The sequence below is a fragment of the Hylobates moloch genome, unplaced genomic scaffold (assembly GCF_009828535.3).
Source record: "Hylobates moloch isolate HMO894 unplaced genomic scaffold, HMol_V3 SCAFFOLD_16, whole genome shotgun sequence".
Lineage (NCBI taxonomy): Eukaryota > Metazoa > Chordata > Mammalia > Primates > Hylobatidae > Hylobates > Hylobates moloch.
In genome coordinates, this window is record NW_026652291.1 from 1581239 (window position 1) to 1604293 (window position 23055).

At 43.9% G+C, this 23055-nt stretch overlaps 1 protein-coding gene across 3 annotated transcripts in view; it reads right to left on the reverse strand.

Annotated features, from left to right (window-relative positions):
* Positions 1-5945: 5945 nt before the first annotated feature.
* TDRD9 (tudor domain containing 9) overlaps positions 5946-23055 on the reverse strand; it is a 126348-nt gene continuing 109238 nt past the window's right edge. Inside the window, exons 33-36 of one of the 3 annotated variants that reach the window (XM_032179460.2) lie at positions 18209-18347; positions 16357-16475; positions 8920-8992; positions 5946-6616 (exon numbers count right to left, since the gene is read on the reverse strand). In XM_032179460.2, the coding sequence (XP_032035351.1) occupies positions 6515-6616; positions 8920-8992; positions 16357-16475; positions 18209-18347 (433 nt within the window). In that variant the 3' untranslated portion in view covers positions 5946-6514. Of the gene's footprint in view, positions 6617-8919; positions 8993-16356; positions 16476-17382; positions 17476-18208; positions 18348-23055 lie in introns of those variants that run through there. The other 2 variants (XR_009210355.1, XM_058429750.1) reach the window with 2 other exon arrangements.

A 23055-nucleotide genomic window follows, 5' to 3' on the forward strand; every position in this document is an offset into this window, starting at 1 on the left:
TCCAGCCTGGGCCACACAGTGAGACTCTGTCTCAAAAAAAAAAAAAAAAAAAAAAGCATCTGCTCTGTGAAAGGCACAAAGAGAATGAAAAGCTATACACTGGGAGAAAATATTTGCAAAAGAAAAAATCTGATAAAGATTGTTTCAAAATACACAAAGAACTCTTAATTAAAACTCAACAAGATGACGACAAACAACCCAATTCAAATGGCGAAAAGATCTGAATAGACACCTCGTCAAAGAATATATACAGACGGCAAATAATCATATGAAAAGATGCTCAACATCACATGTCATTAGAAAAGTGCAAATTAAAACAACAGTAAAATACCACTACACATCTATTAGGATGGCAAAAACCCAAAACACTCACACTAAACGCTGATGTGGACACGAAGCAAAAGGAATCCTCATCCACTGCTGGTGGGAATACAAAATGGTACAGCCACTTTGAAGAGAGTATGACAGTCTCTTACAAAGCTAAACACACTCATAGCATAGGATCCAGCAATTGTATTCCTCGGTATTTACCCAAATGAGCTGAAGGCTAATGTCTGTGCAAAAACTTGCACACAAACGGTTATAGCAGATTTATTCAAATTGCCAAAAACTGGAAATAGCCAACTAACCCATTAACATCCATAAATGCAAGTAGCCAATTAGCATCCATAATTTTTATTTCTGGAATATTATTCAGCCATAAAAATGAGTTACTGAGCCTTAAAAAGATATGCAGGAACCTTAAATACACATTGCTAAGGGAAAGAAGCCAGTCTGAAAAGGCTCCATACTACATGATTTGAACTATTAATTAATGTATGTCATTCTGAAAAGGGTAAAACTCTGGAGACAGTAAAAAGATCAGTGGTGGCCAATGGGAAGGGAATGGGGGGCAGGATAAACAGGTGGCACACAGAAGATTTTTAGGGCAATGAAACTATTCTGTATGATACTGTAATGGTAGACATGTCACATCAGGCATCTGTCAAAATCCACATAAGGTAAAACACAGAGTAAACCCTGAGGATGTAAACTGTGTGCTTTAGTTAACAATGTATCAATGTCAGTTCATCAACTGTAACAAACGTACCACATTAACACAAGATGTTAGTAACACGGGAACTGTGTGGAGGAGAGAGAGGAGAGGCACGGGGGAACTCTCCATACTATATGCTCAATTTTTCTGTAAAACTAAAACTGCCTTAAAAAAATACGGTGTTAATCAACTTTTAAAAAATAATATGTTAACTGAAGTTCTAGAACAGGCAAAACTAATCTGTGGAGAAAATACTCGGAACTGTGGGTGCTTCTCTGTGGGTCAAGAGGCTGCCTAGGAAGGGAGATGAGAGAATTTTCCAGGTGATGATAACGTCCTGTATCTTGGGGTTTGGTTCCATTCACCAGTACTCACTGGAAAAACTTAAGATTTACATGTTTCACCGCATATATGTGTCACAAAAAAAGAAAAAAAGAAACAAACACTGCAGTTAATATGTATGCTGAAGTATTTAGGGGAAGTGCAATGCTGTCAAGTTTACTTTGAAATGCATCAAAAAATAAGATGGACTGAAGAATAGAGAAATTGATAAATAAGTGACAAAACAAGTAAAGTGGTAATGTAAAATCTAGGTAGTGAATATACTGATGTCCACTGTAAAATTAACTTTGCTGTATGTTTGAAAATTTTCATAATGCCAAAAGAAAATAACTTTTACAATAGCAAAAACATGAAATACCTAGGAATAAAACAGTAGTGAGAGAAGGCTAAAGAAGAGTTAAGTAAATGGTGAAAGATACCCTGTTCATCAGTTTTCAAGGTGTGCTCCCCAAATAGTCACACACTCAACACAATCTCAATTGGAATTCCAGCTGGCATTTTTGTAAAAATTCATAGGCTGAGCCCAAACTTTATATGGCAAGGTAAAGATCTAGAATACGAAAACCATTTTGAAAGAAACAAATTTGGAAGACTTCCACAATCTTATTTCAAGGCTTAGCATTTTAAGCTGCAATAATCAATATTGTATTGTATGGCATTACTGTTTTAAGGACAGACATATAAACCAGTGTAACAGAAGAGAATCCAGTTGTGACCCTGTATGGTCAACTGATTTTTTACAAAGTTTTCAAGGTAATTGAATTTAGGGTCAGAGTATATTCTTCTCAAAAAATGCATGGAAAAACAAATCAACCTCTCATCACCGCTGATCCCCCTCCCCCCAAAAAAACAAAATAAGCAAAAAATTAAAAATAAAACTTGAAATGGGTCACAGCCCTAAATATAAAAGCTAAAACTATGGAACTTCTGAAAGAACACCTAGCAGGCAACCTTTTGCAATCCTTATATGTAAATTTTACCTCAGTAAATTTTATGTACCAAATCAAACCATAAGAGTACTAGAAGTAAATATGGGAGAGAATTCTAATAATCTCAAACTAGGGGAAACACTTTTTGAGAGGGCATAAAAATTCATAAACTACATAACAAGATCAATTTTAACACAAAGAAAGCCTGGTAACAGATATAAACAGTTCACATACAAGGAGAAGCCAATGGTCCTTAGCATGTGAGGATGCTCAGCCCACTCATAAGGAGAAACTCAAGACTACTCATCTGCCAGAGAGAAAGGGCATCTCCTAAGTGTCCAACACTGTCCTAACTCGGAGGGTGAGAGTCTGGGTATGGACTGTCCTATAGTGCTGGGGGGAGCGTGTGCTCTATGGAGAGCAATGTGGCAACATCTAGGAATGGAGTGATTTACTAAATGCCCTCTGACTCAGTAATCCCAATCCTAGGAATTTATTCTATAATAAAATACATGAAATGACAGGTGTACAAGGACATCCACTGCAACACTGTGTATAATAGTAAGACCAGAAACTATCCAAATGCCTGTTGCGGGGGTGTCGTTAATTATGAAACATCAATAAAATGATATAACCATGAAGCACTTAAAAAGAATGAGGCACCTCTTTGTGTAGGATCTAGCGGTGCAGTCCACAACGATCAGTGAAAAGTCAAGGTAGAGATCAGCATATGCAGTATGCAACGACTCATGAAAATCAAGAGGCTTGTGTCCATACATGAAGAGAGGAGCTTCGAAAGGACCCCGAAGACACTGGTTGGATTCTCTTCCTGGGGCCACCAGGACACACAACTACAAACAGGGGGCTTACAACAGAAATGGATTGTCACAGTTCTGGAGGCCAGAACTTTCACACCAAGGTGTCCAGGGCCCACACTCCCTCCGAAGACACTGGGGAGAGCCTGACCTGGCCTCTCCCAGCCTCCAGCAGCCCCAGGTCTTCCGTGGCTGTGACCACATCACTGCGATCTCAGCCTCTGCCTTCACCGGCCTTCTCCTCTATCGGGACATTTGTCATTGGCTTCAGGTCCCATCTCAAATCCAGGACAATCACCTCATTTTGAGATCCTTAACTCAGTCACACTGGCAAAAACCCTTTTCCCAAATACAGTCCCATTTATAGGGAGTTGTGGGGGTCTGGACATGGATACAGCCCAGGACTATGTCCAGGGAGGGGGTCAACACTCTGCCCACCACCATGGTGCCTCCAGGAACCTTCTCCTCTGAGCCGTGGTGCCGCGCCTGCCTCTGGTCACTCTGCTGTCTCTCTGCTGCACATTCTGTCTGGCCACCCTGCCCTTCCACTGCTCCCACCCCTGCTGCACGCCAGTGTTTCTTCCTGGACTTAACTGTGCTGGTTTTGCACCCTATGCCCCATGCAGCAGCCAGAATAATCTTTCTCAAAACGTCATCAAGGCATGACACTCTCTTGTTGAAAATCCTCCAGGAGCTCCCCACCTCACTCAGAGTAAACCCCAAAACCTGCCTGTGGCCCACCTGGCCTGGCTGCTCTCCAGCCTAACCACCAGTACCCTCCACATTCTGTGCCAGCTGCACGGGCTGCCTGGCGGCTCCTCACGCGCACCAGGCCTGCTGCCTCCTTGGAGCCTCACGCACCTCCTCCCAGCTGTTCCAGTGCAGCCTGGGCCAGGCCTCTGCTTGAATGTCACATGGGAAAGGCTGTCCCCAGCTGCTTCTCTAAAGCAGTGTCACTCCCTGTACATCCCCCCCATCACAGGATCCGCAGCTAAGACCCAAGCTCAAGTCTGACGCCTGTTTTCATAAATCAAGTTTTGCGGGAACACAGCCCTGCTCATTTGTTTATGGCTATTCCTGAGCTTCAACACAAAGCTGAACAGCAGCAGCAGCAACCACATGGCCCACAAAGCAAAAACAAGCATGCACGCTCCTGTCCTGCCGCTTGACAGCTCTCACTCTGTCGCCTGACGCATTTGACCACCATCTGCCTCTACCCACTGCTCCCTGAGTGCAGTGAAACCTGGGCCACTTTGCTCGGAGTGGATCTTCAGCGTCCGTGACAGTGTGTGGAACACAGGGCGTGCTGACGGGATGCACCAGGATGAAACGACTGCCTCTGAGGAGCACTTGGGCTGGGCATGAGAGAGACTTCACTAGAGACCCTTTTCAAATGTCTTCATCTTATGTCGTGGACATGTATTATTATACTAAGAACATTAATATGTAATTAAATATGAGGAGAATTTTGCAATTAAACAAGGCAAGTACCCTCTTAAGACAGATAAGGAAGGCAACGCAATCGAAGTGCACCACTTGGTTTTAGAGAAGATAATTTTCTTTGCTATCTGCAAAATCCATGTTATAAAGCACAGTGACTGACCTGGCCAGTGATATTGCTGTGACCGTGTGGGGAGATAGCAAAGAAGGTGCAGAACAGTGGGAAGGAGCCAATATTCATCTACTGCTCAACAGCTGATGGCTAAGATGGCAACCATGAAAAAGCAGAACAAAAACATTCCTCGACAAGATGAAAGCAATTCCAGAAAAATATAGGGAAGAGTTAGTATGGTTTCCTTTGAGAGCTGGGTGTTTTTGTTTTTAAACAAGCCTCTTGGTACTACTTGATTTTTTTTTGAGACAGAGTCTTGCCCTATTGCCCAGGATGTAGCACAGGGGTACAGTCATAGCTCACTGCAGCCTTGAACTCCTGGGCTCAGGCAATCCTCCCACCTCGGCCTCCCAAAGTGCTAGGATTACAGGTGTGAGCTACTGCACCTGGCCTAACTTTTTAATCACTTACTAAAAGTCTGGTTAAAAAGCGAACAGAAGGAGTGCTTGACTGTTGTTGAGCGCCCCTACTGCTAAGGTCACACATGGTAACTTTGCGCACAAGGACTAAGTACTCATAGGTCGGCAGAGCAAAGAGAAAAGCCAATCAAAGTGTCTGCTGCCTTCCCCAGAGGCTTTCCCAGAGGGCTTTCTGACGATGGGAAAAACCTTCACTTTAAAGCAGAACTAAGTTTTGGATGTGCTCAAAACCTTCCAAGAGGTGTGTGCCAACTTGGTATGACCGCTTCCTGCCTAAGGCTGGGAAGCACATTCCCCAGAAGGCCAGGTCAGTGGCCCAGTGACAGGGGTGCAGTGCTACCCGGCCACCGCAGCTGCTTGGTGGTCTTCCCGCTTGGCATCTACCAGCTTCCCGCTGCTGGCCAGCGAACCCACAGAGGCCCAGCACAGCACCGGTGCTCCCCAACATGTGATGGCTTCCGAGACCCCACACAAGCTCCCGTTTATGATCCCAAGTTGAGGCCCACACACACGCTTCTCCTGTTTCCTCACGATCTTCAAATTGTCCAACTGGGACAAGTCAGTTTAAGCAGAGCATTTCTCTGATCCTACAACTTCCCTCTCACATGTGAGCTCACCGGCGTCTTTCGCTGCTGTATTTACAACAGCTCTGTTCTTCTGACCAAACCCTGACTGATGTGAGTTGAGTTTTTAAAAGAGGTCTGTATCCCTGTATCAGTTTTACAATTTCAGATTTTTTGGAACTAAATACATCTTAATCTCCTCTGACTAAAAACTGTCAGAAACAGAAACTTCATCTAATGCTTTTATTGTTTTAACATAGATAAGCTATGGCCATGTAATCTGTAATCTCTGATTTCCAAAAGGTGAACCAAGAACCATAACTCAACTTAGCCTTACAAAAATTAGATATTTTCCCTCATGGAAAAAAAAAATCATGGTTTTGTTTTTTTTTTAAGTTTTTTCCTATACTACTGGTTTAAATCACGTAACAGAAGAGAATATGTAAGCACATTCTGGAACCTTACATCTAAGATTAACTACTTATATTTACCTTAATAAATTTAAAGCAAAATACAGCTCTTTATCCAGTCTTCTTTCAGAACAATTTTTCCAAAATATTTAATACAGTGATTTTCTGTTTCTAGAAAAGAGTAGAGTTTCCAATCCTTCCCACCTGAACAAAAACACCACTCTCTGACTATCACCCAAAGAGAAAAGAAGAAAGAAAAGGCCTTTAGGATGCAGTGGGCACAGACCGTAACGCCCAGACACAGAGGAAAGTCAGTCTGCGGAGGGAGCCTGGAATCCAGCCTCCGCAGCTTCCTGAGGGGTGTGCTGGAGGCCACCTGTGGACACACTCAGGTGCCGAGCACAACCAGTTTGTGGAGCTGGTAGAGAAAGGTGTTCTTCCCTCTGCTGCTCTCACAGTCGGCCTGCTCCATGACCAGCTTTGGATCAACCTAATGGGGTAGACAAGAGGACCGGTCAGGCTCTGTGACAGGGCTTTTCCAGACATAAAATACACATGCATTAACATCCAGGATGCACAAAGTATAATTCAGTTCTCCAAAAATATTTACAGAACACTTCTCTCACACTTCATACTATATGTTTGATAATTCATTTTTAATTTCATGTTTAAATAACCCCATTAAAGATGGACAAAAGACATGAACGCTTCTCAAAAGAAGACACTCAAGGGCCAAAATCATTTAAAAATGCTCCACACATCACTAATCATCAGAGAAGTGCAAATCAAAACCACAAAATACCATCTCACACCAGTCAGAATAGCTATTAAAAAGTCAAATAAACAACAGATGTTGGCAAGGCTGCAGAGAAAAGAGAATGCTTATACACCATTGGTGGAAATACAACTTAGTTCAGACACTGTGGAAAGCAGTTTGGAGATTTCTCAAAGGTCTTAAAACAGAACTACCATTTGATTCAGCAATTCCATTACTTGAGTATATATCCAAAAGAAAACAAATTGTTCTACCAAAAAGACACATGCATTTACATATTCACCACAGCATTATTCACAATAGCAAAGACATGGAATCAACCCAGGTGCCCATCAACAGTGGACTGGATAGAGAAGATGTGGTACGCATATACCACAGAAAACTACACAGCCATTAAAAAGAATGAAATTATGCAATCGGGATGCAGCTGGAGGCCATTACCTTAAGTGAATTGATGCTGGAACAGAAAACCAAATACTGCCTGTTCTCACCTAAAAGTGGAGCTAAACATTGAGTACTCATGGACATAAGATGGGAACAAGAGACACCGGGGATCACTAGATAGGGGAGGGAGGCAAGGATTGAAAAGCTACCTATTGGGTACTATGCTTAGTACCTGGGTGATGGGATTAATTGCATCTCAAACCTCAGCATTATGCCACATACCCAAGTAACAAAAGCTACACATGTACCCCTTGAATCTAAAATAAAAGCTGCAAACAAATAAATTCATGATTAATACTATGGCAAGCTTTACTGAGAAATCTCCCATGCACGCCTATGTAAATGTGGATGGTAAATGCATTACAGGTCTTGAAGACACTGAAATTTCCTAAAACATACTAACCTCAAAGTGAAATTCTGTTTTCAAACAAAGTCCTGCTAGTCCATCACCCTGAGACACTCCAACCGAGCCTGATGGCCACGGGGGCTGGTATGGCCGCCCCTCTCCTTGCCCATGGAGCTCTGCACACAATGGGGCCAGCTGCCAGGATCAGCCTTGGGGTCTCTAAAGAGGGACCTAGGTGCAGGGCACAAGAGGAGCAGGCGAGCCTCACAGCAGGAGCAACCTTGAGGCGCAGGATGGGACACAGTCCTCCAAGGCAGAGCCTCACTTAGATCGTCAAAGGGGAGGGGAAGACTGCCCCTGCTGCTTTATATCTAGAGACATCTCTGGCTCTGGAATTAAGTCTCCAAAATCCTTTGGGCTCCTTTCTCTGAAATCACATTTTATTCCATTTCTAGCCCTACAGACAGGAAGTACCAGGGAGCCTATGAAGGGCTTTGTCTTCTTCATGACTTAACTGTGGCCCCTGAAAATTCCTTCACTGAAGCCCAAACCCCCACTGTGATGGTATTTGGAGATGGGGCCTCTGGGAGGTGATAAGGGTTAGATGAGGTCACAAGGGTGGGGCCAAGGATGGGATTTGTGCCCTAAGAGAGGACATCTCTCTTTCATGTGAGGACACAGTGAGAAGGTGGCCATCTGCAGATGTCCCTCACAAGGACCCATAAACTGGCACCTTCCCTAGGATTTCCAGCCTCCAGAGCTGTGAGAACAAATGTCTGCTGTTCCTAAGCCCCTACCCATGGTGGCACTGTGACAGCAGTTCAAGCAGACAAAGACAACAACCAGTATAGCCCGAAAGCCACCAAGCCAGCCACATGGCAGGAACAGCCAAGGTGCATTTCACAAAGACCAACAAGAGCAGGAAGGTCCAATCCAGACCCTCATACCTTTTCTTCCCAACTCACAGGCAGTGAGTTATCCTGGTGTCTGACTCTTTGCTGGGACATCACATAGAAGATGCTGTGCAGAAACAGCCTGTCTGGTCTGAGACATTTGCCGGCTGGCCCCCAAAGCCATCCACTTTGCCTCCTGTCTCTGCCTCTCGGACCCTCGGCCAGCCCTGGCTCTGAACCCTGGGTCTGCCCAGGCTCTGAACCCTGGGTCTGCCCAGGGCCTGTCCCTTCCTCCACGTGGCCTCTGCTCACGTAGCAGCCTGCATCCCACTCACCTGATTCCACTCGTAGGGCTTTTCATGCCACTTGGGAACAATCTTCTCCCTTGGTTTTGACTGACAGAACAAACTAGAATTTTAAAAAAAAGAAATTATCTTAATTATATATTAGTAACTGAAAACACTGCTGTGATTTTTTTTAAAGATTTAAATCCTATATACTTCCCACAGAATTGGAACTAGAATAAACTGTTTAAAGGTCAACATTTATGCAGTTATGATCAGAAAATATTTTAATCTATAGCATATTCAAAAGCAGAAAGAAATGGAGTGCGGCAGATCTGTAAGACCTAGTCTTGTCTCTATGCTCCCTTAGCAACCAGCACTGCACATCACCACACGAATGAGTCAAGTTCTCTGAAATGTGACAGGACATTTTGTACCATTAGCTCTCAAGCAGTCATGACAAGTTGGAAATATCATCAGCTTAAAAAGATAGGGAGTTTGAGCAATGAGGGAGTAAGGAGTTCTGCAGAGCCTCTCCCCACTAAAACACTATAAAACAAGCAAAACTGTAAACATACATACATACCAGCAACAACCATTTGAAGGCTCTGGAAATTAACCAAAGGCAAAGGCAAACAACAAGTTGAGGAGCATTCATTCATGACAAACTGCCGGCTCCAGGTGAGAACAGTGGAGTGTGTGGAGTTCTTGCTGGGGTAGGGAGCCGCTCCCACCCCATACACCTGCCCCTGAACCCAGCACCACAGCACTCCCAGGGCCATAAAGGCTATGTGATCTGGACCAGAGGGTGAAAAACCCTCACACCTTGACTTGGAGCATTGTCAGTAAAAACAGCAATGAATGAAACAGATGGGGAAAGCCCATAGCTTTCCAGCCTCCAGCCATATCCTGCTTGGGGCCAGCAGCAGACCAGACTATTCAGGAGGTAAAAGGGAGACCCTGGAAAGGAGAGTGTCACAGAGGGAGAGCAGGCCCTCCACACATCCCTGACTGATGGAGGGGTGCACACACGTGGGAAAAACCTGGGAAGCCCTGAGAAAAATAGAGGCCAGGGAAGAATCAAAAAGTGCCTGAACTTGGAGTGCACTTTTCAACCCATACTTAGCTCCAATGGCAAAGGGCAGAAGCCTTCAGGGCGGTATTTAAAGACAACTTCTGACTGATCACTGGCTAAGCAGTAAGCTGTGCAGATCAGATACAAGGACAACACCTAAAAAGCCAGGCTAAAAAATAAAAATAAGAATAAACAAAACAAAACGAGCTGGGTGTGGTCGCATATGCCTGTAGTCCTACCTACTTGGGAGACCGAGGCAGGAGGATTGTCAGAGCCCAGCAGTTCAAGGCTACAGTGAGCCATGATCACATCACTGCACTCCAGCTTAGGCAACAAAGTGAGACCTTGTTTCTATAAAACTTAAAATTAAAAACATAACAAAACACCAGAACCCAGACATCAGTGACCTCACATCATGGGGGACGGACTTACAGGTTAAGTCTAGGCACGTTTCTAAAGTGAAACAAACAAAACAACAAAACCCAAAAACAACAGCTCTGGGGGAACTGCTCCAGTACATTATCTAAAGTACCCAATTTCCAACAAAAAAATTAGGAGACATCAAAGACACAGGAATGTGTGGCCCACACACAAAAGACCAGCCAGTAGAGGCTGAGTGTGTGGCCAGCTGTGGGTTCAGCACCCAAAGACCTCAACGCAGCCACTGTGAACAGGAATTTTTTTAAAAATAGGATAACAATGAATCAGGGATAATCTCAATAAAAATTAAAAACTACCAAAGAAACAACAGAAATCCTAGAGTTGAAAAGTACAATGACTGAAATGGAAAATTCTCTGTACCACATCCACGTCGATCTGAGATGAAATAATAAAGGATCAGTAACCTTAAGGACAGATTAACAGAAATTAACCAATCTGAAGAACAAAGAGGAAAAAGACTGAAGAAAAGTGACCAGAGCCTCAAAGACCAGTGAGGCTGTATTGATCATGTTAGCATGTGTTTAACACCAGCGCACTAACAGACGTGCAAAGCAATGTCTCCCTAGGATATAAGAGAGCAGGCACGAGGCAGAAAAAAATATTTGAAAAAATTCAAAACTGCAAATATACTGTAAAAAAGGACAGGAAAAGCTATGCTACACAAATGGTAGCTAAAGAGAGCTGGGGTAGCTATATTAATATCAGACAAAATAGGCCTTAAAACAAGAAGTATTACTAGAGAAAGAAAGCTTTCATAATAATAATGATCTCGTATGTAGGAAATCCTAAAGAATCTACAAACAACTACTAGAATATAGAATTTTAACAAGGTCACAGGATAAAAGACCAATATATAAAAATCAACTGTTCCTTTCTAAAAAAAAATTCAAAAACAAAATTAAGAAAACAATTTTATTCACAATAGCATTAAAAGAACTAAAATATTTAGAAACAACTGAAGTGCAAGACCTGCACACTGAAAATTCTAAAACAGTGTTAAGAGAAATTAGAGAATACCCAAATGAACAGACACTCCATCTTCATGGACTGGATGGCTCACTACTGTCAGGATGGCAATTCTCTCCAGACTGACTCACAGGTTCCACACAATCCCTATCACAACTCCAACAAGGCTTTTTATACAAACTGACAAGCTGATCCTAAAATTTACATGGAACGGAAAAGAATATAAAAGAGCAAAAATAATTTTGAAAAAGAACAGGCCGGGTGCGGTGGCTCATACCTGTAATCCCAGCACTTTGGGAGGCCGAGGTGGGTGGATCACGAAGTCAGGAGATTGAGACCATCCTGGCGAACACAGTGAAACCCCGTCTCTACTAAAAATACAAAAAAATTAGCCAGGCGTGGTGGCAGGCACCTGTAGTCCCAGCTACTCGGGAGGCTGAGGCAGGAGAATGGCATGAACCTGGGGGGCAGAGCTTGCAGTGAGCCGAGATCATGCCACTGCACTCCAGCCTGGCCAACAGAGCGAGACTCCATCTCAAAAAAAAAAAAAAGAAAAAGAATAAAACAGGAGAACTAATGCTACAGCAATTAAGACAGTATAGCACTGGTACAAAGATAGATATAAAGTAATTGAACAAAACAGAAATCCCAGTAATAAATCTTTACATTTACGGCCAATTCATTTTTGACCAAGGTACCAAGGCAATTCAATGGTAAAAGTATAGCTTTTCAGTAAATGATGTCATCACCACTAGATATTCATATGCAAAAGATGACTTTAGGCTCTTGTATCACGTACCATATACAAAATCATCTCAAAATGGATCAAAAACCTAAATATAAAAAATTACAAAAAAGAGAGAAAATGATTGTGACCTTGAGTTTAACAAGGATTTTTTAAGATATAGCACCAAAAACATAATTCATTTTTTTAAAAAGATAAAGTAGGCTAGGCACGGTGGCTCACCCCTGTAATCCCAGCACTTTGGGAGGCAGAGGCAGGCAGATCACAAGGTCAAGAAATCGAGATCATCCTGGCCAACATGGTGAAACCTCGTCTCCACTAAAAATACAAAAATCAGCTGAGCGTGGTGGCGTGGGCCTGTAATCCCAGCTACTCGGGAGGCTGAGGCAGGAGAATTGCTTGAACCCAGGAGGTAGAGGCTGCAGTGAGTCAAGACTGTACCACCGTATGCCAGCCTGGGCGACAGAGCGAGACTCCGTCTCAAAAAAAAGATAAAGTAGTGTCTTAGTCTATTTTCCCCGTTATAACTGAAGACCAGAGAGTGGGTCACTTATAAAGATAAGAAATTTCTCACAGTTCTGGAGCTGGGAAGTGCAGAAGCATGGCTCTAGCACCTGGCCAGGGCCTTCTTGCTGCATCATGACATGGCAGAGGGGCAAGTGAGTACTTGAGACAGGAAGAGGCACCGGGGCAGACCCACTTTACAACAATCCATACTCTCCTGATAACTAACCCTCTCTCGCAATGATGACATGAGTCCAATCAACCCCTTATTATGCCCAACCTTCCAATACTGTTGCATGGGGTATTAGGTTTCAAACATATCACATTCAAACTACAGCAAGTAGATTTCATCAAAATTAAAAATTTGTGTTCTTTGGAAGACATCATTAAAATAAGAAGAAGACAAGCTACACAATGGAGAAATTAATCGCAAATTACTTATCCAATAAAAGACGTGTATCTAAAATTTAAAAACAATTTCTACAACTCAATAATGAAAAGACAAATTTAAAAATGGGCAAAAGATCTGAACAGACATTTCACCAAAAAAAAAAAAAAAAAAAGACAAATGACTGGCTAAGAGGAATATAAAAAGTTGCTCTACATCATTAGTCATTAAGGAAACGAAAATTAATGCTACAATGAGATACTACCATACTCACCAGACTGACTGCAGTAACAACACGTGCCAGTGCCTCGTGCTGGTGAGAAAGTGGAGAAGCCAGAGCCAGCCTATGTTGCTGGTAGAAATGTAACATCGTACAACTACTTTGGAAAACAGTTTGGCTATTTCATTTTTTTTTTTTCCGATAGAGTTTCGCTGTTGTCACCCAGGCTGGAGTGCAATGGCATGATCTTGGCTCACTGCAACCTCTGCCTCCTGGGTTCAAGCAATTCTCCTGCCTCAGCCTCCCAAGTAGCTGGGATTACAGGCGCACGCCACCATGCCCAACTAATTTTTGTGTTTTTAGTAGAGACAGGGTTTTACCATGTTGGCCAGGCTGGTCTGGAACTCCTGACCTCAGGTGATCTGCCCACCTCAGCCTCCCGAAGTGCTGGGATTACAGGCGTGAGCCAATACCTCTGGCCCTGGCCTTTTCTTAAAAGATTAACATAAACCTACCAATACAACCTACCAACTCCACTCATAGATATCTTCCCAAGAGAAAAAAACATGTTCACAAAAAGACTGTACGTGACTATTCATAGCAGCTTTCTTCATAATGGCCAAATACTGGAAATAATCCAAATATTTTATCAACTGGAGAATGGATTAAAAAAATGGCATATACAAACAATGAAATATTATTTAGAAAAAAGGAATGATACAACATGGATAAACCTCAAAAGTACTAAGCTAAGTGAAAGAAGCCAGATTTTAAAATTAAAATGTGATTCCACATATATAAAAATGTCAGAGAAGGCAAATATATAAACAGAAAGCAGATCAGTGGTACCTGGGCTGGGGTGGGAACAAGACTGCGTGTAAATGGACGGGGGAACTTTCGATCCTCAACACAGCTTTACTGAGGTGTACTTTACATATCCTAAAAGTCATCAACTTTAGGAATATAATTTATTAGTTTTAGTAAATTTATGGGGTTGTACAAACAATGACACATTCTGTTTTAATATATTAGTCAAGCAGGTGGCATCTGTTGCCTGCTGCCAGGAGAAGTCGGGGCACCCCTGCATCCTGTCTTGGAGTCGCCAAGGAAAACACACATAGTCAGACCCTGGCTGGAACGAACCTTTACTTACAGAGAGAGGGGACAGGACAGGATCAGCTCTAGTGACTGGCACTGGTCCCTGTGGCCAGCGGGTACCTCCCGGAAGACAAGGCAGGCCTGCAGGCCCCTCTCTTATGTGGCAGCAGGAGAGCCCTGTCCCATCCCTGCAGTGGTGGGATTGACCAGGTAGCATATGACACACAGGCTTAAGCAGGGCAGAGCCTGAATCAAGGAAAGATCTTCCCACACGTGGCGACGAGCCCCCCACAGGCTGTGAGGACCCTTAATCTTATGGGAAGGAAGCGTTCCAGGCCCAAGGCCTGTTCTCAGACAGCAGAGAGGGGATCAAAGGCTGCCTGCATGAGACTGCCTTTCCCGGCAATACTTATGAGTAAAACTTCTTTGGATGACAGAAATGCTGAAGAGCTAGGTTGTGTTGACAGACTGCACAACTATAAATTCACTAGAGTTATTGAATTGTTAAAACAAACAAACCAATACCTACCTATGGCATAATAAGGCAGGATACAGTTACCCTTGTTTTGGGGGCAGGGAGTGATGGTGGCTACAACCACACCCGCACACCCTAAGGAGCACCGGGGCTCTGACCTCGGTGCTGGCCACATGGGCATATATCTGTGTACTTAAACTTCAACCCAATTTTACATAAGAATATTTTTACCAGCCAGGCATGGTGGCTCACACCTGTAATCCCAGCACTTTGGGAGGCTGAGGTGGGTGGATCACCTGAGGTCAGGAGTTCACCTGACCAACATGGTGAAATCCTGTCTCTACTAAAAATATAAAAATTAGCTGGGCATGGTGGTGGGTGCCTGTAATCCCAGCTACTTGGGATGCTGAGGCAGGAGAATCACTTGAACCCAGGAGGTGGAGGTTGCAGTGAGCTGCGATCTTGCCATTGCACTCCAGCCTGGGTGACAGAGCAAGACTCCATTCTCAAAAAAAAAAAAAAAAATTACCTTCTTGGGCAACATAGCAAGACCTCATCTATATAAAAACTTTAAAAATTAGCCAGGTGTGATGGTGCACACCTGTAGTCCCTGCTACTAGGGAGGCTGCAGTGGGAAGATCATGTGTGCCCAGGAGTTGGAGTTGCAGTGAACCATGCTCGCACCACTGCACTCAGCTTGAGCAAGAGAGTGAGACCCTGTCTCTAAAAATAAATTTAAAAAATATTAAAATATTTTTATATAAAAGAAAATGAAGAGAGAAAACTAAAACTGGCCTTTCTCACCATTTCTAAGACAGCTATATATAGCTTTTTAAAAGATGCTTATTAAACTAAAAGAAACCAACTCAAAAGGCATAGGAAGGAGAGAAGTGTCACCGTGATACCAGATACCACCTGCTTTCACAGAGCTCCAGGTCCCAGCCAGCACAGGACACTGTCAGGCAAGGAAGGACCGAGCCCTGTCCAGGGAGACTGGCTCTGGGGCAGCACAGGACTGAGTAGGTGGAATGCTGGTTTCTCCTCCATGACCACTCCCACTCTTCTTGGCCTTCCCGGGGCCCTCAAGCTGCCTTGGGCTCATGGGCTACACCAACAGGAGACTTTGTCTCTGCATTCTGGTTTGGTTTGTCCCATGGAGAGTCCAGCAAGAGGTGAGAGACAGGGAAGTCAGGTCAGAATGCTCCTTCTCCGACCTCCCCTGCAGAGAGGCTCAAGAGAGGCCCAGCTCTGTAAGGCCCAATCCTACAAGCCAGACTCCCCCGATGCCTAAGACACCCACCACTGGGAATGGTGAGTGACACGTTACCCACTGTGGCTTCCCATGCCCTGCCCACGCTGTCCCTTCAAGGGACACACACACATGGGACAAGGGTGTTGCTCTCCACAGGAAGGGCGTGCCTACATTCTGATGCCTCCCAGTGCTGCCTCCAGCACTGGCACTCCACTTCAGGTGATCAATATGTCACATTGCCTACACAATTCAAAACAGCCATGATCAAGGCAGCTGAGAAAGTTGACTGGGAAGAAAAGAAGCCCGCGTCATCACACAGCTTACCCTAAAAGCTTCTGACGGGCACTATCTTGAAGCTGCGCAACTCTCTCTGGCCCAAGACACTTGCATCCATTTGGTCCATCACAGACCAGCTTGTTAATAGTAGCCCTGAGAATATTAACCTGTAAATAAACAGCAACACACTCATACGGCTCCACCGTAACTGAATTTCATCCCGTTAGAGAATTCATAGCATTCAGAGTTAGTATTCTCTGTCATCAATATGGTTTATCCACTCGCCTGCTGAAGGCATCTTGACTGCTCCCAGTTTTTAGTAATTATGAATCAAGCTGCAATTGACATTCACATACAAGTTCTATGTGGATGCTAGTTTTCAAATCTCTTGAATAAATACCTACAGATGAGATTCCTGGGTCATATGGTAGACGCAGGCTTAACTTCATATGAAACTGTCTTCTAAAATAGTGGTACTAATCTGCATTCCCACCAGCAATGAACAAAAGGTCCCCGGTCCCCCCGCACCACATCCTTGCCATTGCTGGTTACTGTCAGGTTTCGGATTTCAACCATTCCAGTAAGTATGTGGTGCTATCTCATGGGAGTCTCAATTTGCATTTTCCTAATGACATATGATGCTGAGCATCTTTTCACGTGTTTATTGCCATCCATATTTTAATTTTGTTGCTTGTTTTCTTATAATTGAGTTTTAAGAGTGCCTTACATATTGTGGATACAAGTCCTTCATCAGATATGTAACCTGTAACTATTTTCTCCTGGTGTGCACTTGGTCTTTTCTTCCTCTGAAGAGGGTCTTTTGCAGAACAAAAGTTTTTAATTTTGATAAATTCAAACGTATCAATTTCCCCTTCACAGATTGTGCTTTGGGTGTTGTATTTATAAACTCATGCCACACCCAAAGTCACACAGATTTTCTGAATTTGCTTGTAGCACTTTAATAGTTTTACATTTTCCCATTAGGTCTATGGCTTAAGGAGTATTTTCAAGCCCATAAGCCCTTTCTTGTGACCAGGCAATTATGACTTAACAGCTGCAGAGAAACACCGATACCTGCCCCCGGAGCATCGGCAGCTGCCTCTGCAGCTCCTCCTTTCCCCCGGCCCTTCAGTGTGGTATGTTAACCTCACCCATCTCATGGAACTTCTAAGAAAGAAAGGCGAGTGAATACTTAGAAAGTAGCATTTCTCAAACTATTTGTGGTAAAGGATCAGTTTTGGTTTTCCCACTTTGTAAAATGCAATAAAAATAAATTACTATAACGATGAAAGGTTTTTTTTAATGTACACAAATACGAGCCCACATTTCTCATTATTAGATTCAAATGACATACAAATACCTTGTGTACTTGCTATACAGTTTCCCTGTCTGCCTGCCCACCTCACCCCAGAGCTAGTGCGGTGCCCAGACAATGCTGCAAGCAGCTCAGCTCTGCACTCACGCTGACCCAGCCCTCTGCTCAGCATGGTCACCAGGCCGGGAGAAGGGCAGAGGGGCAGGACCTTGTGTCCTCCTTTCCCAGGAAGAACTAGCAAGGATGTTCCACTTGCTGACTTGGAATGAGACCCAAAGCAGCCCTACGGCCCCGTGGTTTAGCTGATTGCCCAGAAAAGCTTATGCCAGGAGACACCAAATGAGAGATTCAGAAAGCACCATCTATCAGGAAGTTACTTTTCACAGGAAAGATACATCAAATTGGCAAGTTAAGGAGCGGTTCTCCCAGAGGGCAACCCCAGGAGGGACAAGGAATGTGCGCATCTCCAGGGCCAGAGGTGTGTGTCTGCACCGCGAGCTCCATGGCAGACTCTGCACTCACTGTCAGGTAAGCAAAACCAGAGAGAGACAGGGTTGCGGCGCCATGATGCTGAGCTACCCTTACCTCGACAACGTCCTCCACGCTGAATTGAACGTCAAACGCAAGCTCCATGTCGTGCTCGGGCAGTATGGAAGCCCCTGTAGTTGGATTCCACCCCAAACCACAAAGGACTCCAGTATAGTACTTGCCATTCTGATCAACCCTAAATGGAATGTTTTCAGAAGAGTCCATTATTTCAGAATTGTTAAAGTACATGTTTTAGCATGTAAAAATTGACCGATAAAATCATCCTAAAATCTGCCAGCCCTAGTACAGCAATTAATTTCATTTGTGCATTTTCTGTCAGTTTTCATAATCAAAATATAGTTATAAAATATAGTTATAAGAATTCAGTATTTTTATTAATACTTAATAATTTAATACTTTATTAAGTTTCTAATGTGGTAGATAAGATAATGAAAAGAATATTTTATCATGAATAGGGTTTTTTTTTCCCTTACCTTCGAATTCTTTCCATGGGTTAAATTCTCATTAGGGAGATTTCTGGAGAAAGGGCGATGCACATATTTATGACTTGTGAAACAAGTCTAGCACTTAGTAAAAGCCTAAAAAAAAAGTTCCACCTTCTCATCCTAAAACAATGGTGCACACTTACAAAGTTTTGTATCCCAGTTTTGTCACCACCCTCCTCCGACCACTGGCATGTCCCGTCACTTTTATCACTCCCTAAATCTGTTAGCCTCTCCATTGCTGCTGCCAACAGCCTGGTCCAAGCCACTGCCATTTCTCACCTGGACTTGGTAACAACTTTCTGACCAATTCCCCATCTCTTACTCCTGCCTCTTCCAATCTTTTTTCCATACAGCACACAGGAGTAGCTTTCCAAAACAAATACAATGTTACTCCCTTGCCTAAGGCGTCTCAGTAGTTTCCAACCACACTGTGAATTACAGTGGGACCTACAAGCCACAGTGGTCTAGATGTGACTGACTACAGTAAAACTCACACTGTGTGACTTCTGCAGCTAGATTACAAAAGGTGACACAGGCCAGGTGATATGGTTAAGCTTTGTGTCTCCACCCAAATCTCATCCTGAATAATCCCACGTGTCATGGGAGGGACCCTCTGGAAGGTAGTTAATCATGAGGGTGGTTAACCTCATGCTGTTCTCGTGATGGAGAGTGAGTTCTCACGAGATCTGATGGTTTTGTAAGGGGCTTTTCCCCCTTTTGCTCAGCACTTCTCCTTGCTGCCGCCATGTGAAGAAGGACGTGTTTGCTTCCCCTTCCACCATGATTGTAAGTTTCCTGAAGCCTCCCCAGTCATGCAGAACTGTGAATCAATTAAACCTCTTTCCTTTATAATTTACCCAGTCTCGGGTATGTCTTTATTAGCAGTGTGAGAATGAACTAATACACTGGGCACGGTGGCTCACGCCTGTAATCCCAGCACTTTAGGAGGCTGAAGCGGGCAGATCACTTGAGGCCAGGAGTTTGAGACCAACCTGGCCAACATGGCGAAACCCCTTCTCTACTAAAAATACAAAAATTAGCCAGGTGTGGTGGTGCACACCTGTAATCTCAGCTACCTGGGAGGCAGAAGTGGGAGGATCGCTTGGAGGCAAAGGTTGCAGTGAGCTGAGATGGTGCCACTGCACTCCAGGCTGGGTGACAGAGTGAGACTCCAACTCAAAAAAAACAAAAAAAAAAAGTGACAGCTGCCACCTGGCTCATTCTCAGGACCCTCAGCACCAACCCACCATGCTGAGGACACCCAAACTAGCCTACAGACAGATCACTGTGGAAGTCCTCACCGAGAGCAATTGAGGCCTCTGGCAAGCAGCAACCACCAGATGTGAGCCTGGACACCCACCAGCCTTCAAATCCTTCAGCTGGAGGCCCCAACGATGGGAGCACAACAAGCCATGCCTGTGTACCCTGACATAGTTCCTCACCCATAGAGGCAAAGAAGGTTGCTGCAGCCCACTGAAGTTTTGGGGTAACTTGTTTTTAGCCACAGTAGCCGGAAAACCCAGTTAAACAGTGAGAATCTTCTTCCAATCCACCCTCATTTAATTTTTTGTTTGTTTAATTTTTGTGGGTACATAGTAAGTGTATATATTGATTTTTAAGTTTTAATTGATAGAACTTCTTGTTGTTGTTGTTTAAAGATCCCCCCACCCTCTCATGCCTGTTCAGAAGCATCATCTTCCCAGGGTTACAGCACTGCCCTCAACACGTGACTTACCCTCTAAACCATGGCCAGCATTTGGCAGTCTCCCCAATAGCAAAATCTGGCTCCAAGAACCAAGGGAAGGAGGTGAGTACAGTGTTCTTGTCACTACACCAATAAGAGCGTGTTCTCAGATGTCTGCTCCCATCCTGGAGGTGCCAGGCTCTGCTACCATGGAGCATTCTGCTCACCCAGGGAGGTGGCCTCCACGAGGTACACAATGATGATGCCACTGAATCCAGGCTGACACCATCAACTACTCCAACTGTTCAGGGAAAACACCTCAAGGACAGGGGCAGCAAGAGGAGTGGCGCACTCTGGGGACAGATGTGTGGTGGATCAGCTCCACAATGAAGGGAAGAGGAAATCTGGCACCAAGGCTCAGTCACCCTGAGTTACTGAGGGGCCAGCTACAAGCGAAGGTCACGTGGCAGAACAAAGGAGAGGAGACAAATGGCAGCTAGGTCAGTCCACAGCCAGTTGGCAAAGAAGGGGACAGTGGCCTCCACTTAGATGTCTCTGCTTATGAATGGGGCATAACACATATCTCCTTTCCCTTTTCAAATTGAAAATCAAGATAAAATTAAGTTTTCTGTTTATCTTCCTTTCCTGCCACTATTGTACAAAGAGAATGTTAGAGGTGGCAAAAAATTATCACTTAGTCGTAAAGTTGAATCAGTTGTGACAGGACAGTGACACATGTGGAGGGAGAACAGACTTTACCCAGAGACTGCAGGCTTCGCATTTACCAAGGGGTCCAGGACAGCCTCTAGCGCAGCAGCCAGACACCACCCGAACAGGAGACGAGTCCCATGTGGGTGCGCATTAGAGAGGTGGCTCACAAAAGGAAGCAAACGGGCATGGGTGCATGGCCTGGCAGCGGCTCTCGGGAGCTGTGGGCTTTGGAGGACAGCTCCCCTCTGGAATGCACCTAAGACACAGTGATGGGACCCCTGGGCCAGGTCTTCTGCTCACTGCAGAAGACTGCATATTTAAAGTGAAAGGCAAGGAGAATGCTCACCCCAAATCAAACAGTTCTCATCTTTCAAAGTTTCTCAAAAACAGTTGTTACTCACTCAACAAATTTAAAAAAAAAAAAAAAAACTCCAACCTTAGAGACAGAGTGAGACCCTGTCTCAAAAAACAAAATAAAAAACAACAACAAAACCAAGCTTATACAACTACTCAGAGGCAGGCAGTGTTTGGAGGAAAATCCACCAGGCTCCCCTGCTATCTTTCCGATAATCACCTAGTTAAGCCTGTGGATTCAAAGACAGCTAGTCTTACGCACGCTGTCACATAAACTGTCCCAAATCTGGCACATTTCGGTTAATTCAACAAAATGAATACAACCACCAGCAAAGCACTGTGTATTGTTATATATAACCTTTTCCTATTAAGCTTGTGCTTTTTCTAGAAAGACGGTGTTTTAAATACCAAGTATGTCAGTATTTCTTGACTGTCTACAACCTAAACACTTGCATTCTGGAGTTTTAAAAATAACACACTATATTATTCAAATCCTCAAAAGCTGGTGTTTAAAAGAGGTGAAGCAGGAGCTTTGTCTAGTTAAAAAGGCAAGCAGGGCATCCAAAGTGCCATGAGAGGAAGGGACTTGCTTCTGCACTAGCCAAGTCTCAGGCCTGCATGTGCACAGCGTGCTATTTGCTCATGAGATAATCCCACTGCCACGTGTGGGTCCTATACATCTGTCTCCCCAATGAGGGCTCCAAGATACCTGAACTTACAGAGATATTTATTGCATCATCATTGCAAAATTAGGCCAAATTTCAACAATTAAAGGCATATTCAATCCTTTCAGAACAAGAGCCACTCAGAAACAAGTGCATGTATAAATAAAACAGGGTGGTATTTTTGTAAGCCATCATATGCCCATTCAGTGATATATGATGCAATTATCAAAATGGATATTTACAAAGATATCATAATATGAAAAACCTGGTATTTGTGGGAAAAGAATACAGTATAACAAGAATCTTAAATAAAAATATGTATATACATATAAAATTAAAATAAGTGTACTAAATATTTAAGTTTAAATCTATAAATTTAAAAATGTGTTAATTTTTCCCATTCAGCTTTTTATAAGTAGCACGTATTTTAATGAAAAAAATATTCTTACAACTAAAAAAAAAAAGCACTACACATTTTGAGATTGCACTGTCAGATTCTGAACAGGTGTAATGGCAAAAAGGACTGAGTAAACGGTGGGGCCCTTCCACCTGCCTTGACTGAACTCAGCCCCCTAGGTCTATGGACCACCCCCCAGTGCTCACCAGCTGACTAGAAAAGAAGAAAAGGGTAACTTTCCATGCCCCCGACTCTTGAAGTGCTACCAGGCCTGTATTGCAGTCTCGTCATGGCCATTTCCATCCTGCCCAGCAGAATGTGAGTTCCTAAAGCCCAAATATTACTCCTTTTCTAGCCACCCCCACCCGCTGCTCCACTAAAACCTATGTTAGCGCTTTCCCCACAGAGAATGCTCTGTCAATCCCTAGTCTGCAAACAAAACCTTACACAGCAGCAGCCCCCACTGTGAGGGTGCAAAGCAGCAGCCCCACTGTGAGGGTGCACAGCAGCAGCCCCACTGTGAGGGTGCAAAGCAGCAGCCCCCACTGTGAGGGTGCACGGCAGCAGCCCCACTGTGAGGGTGCACG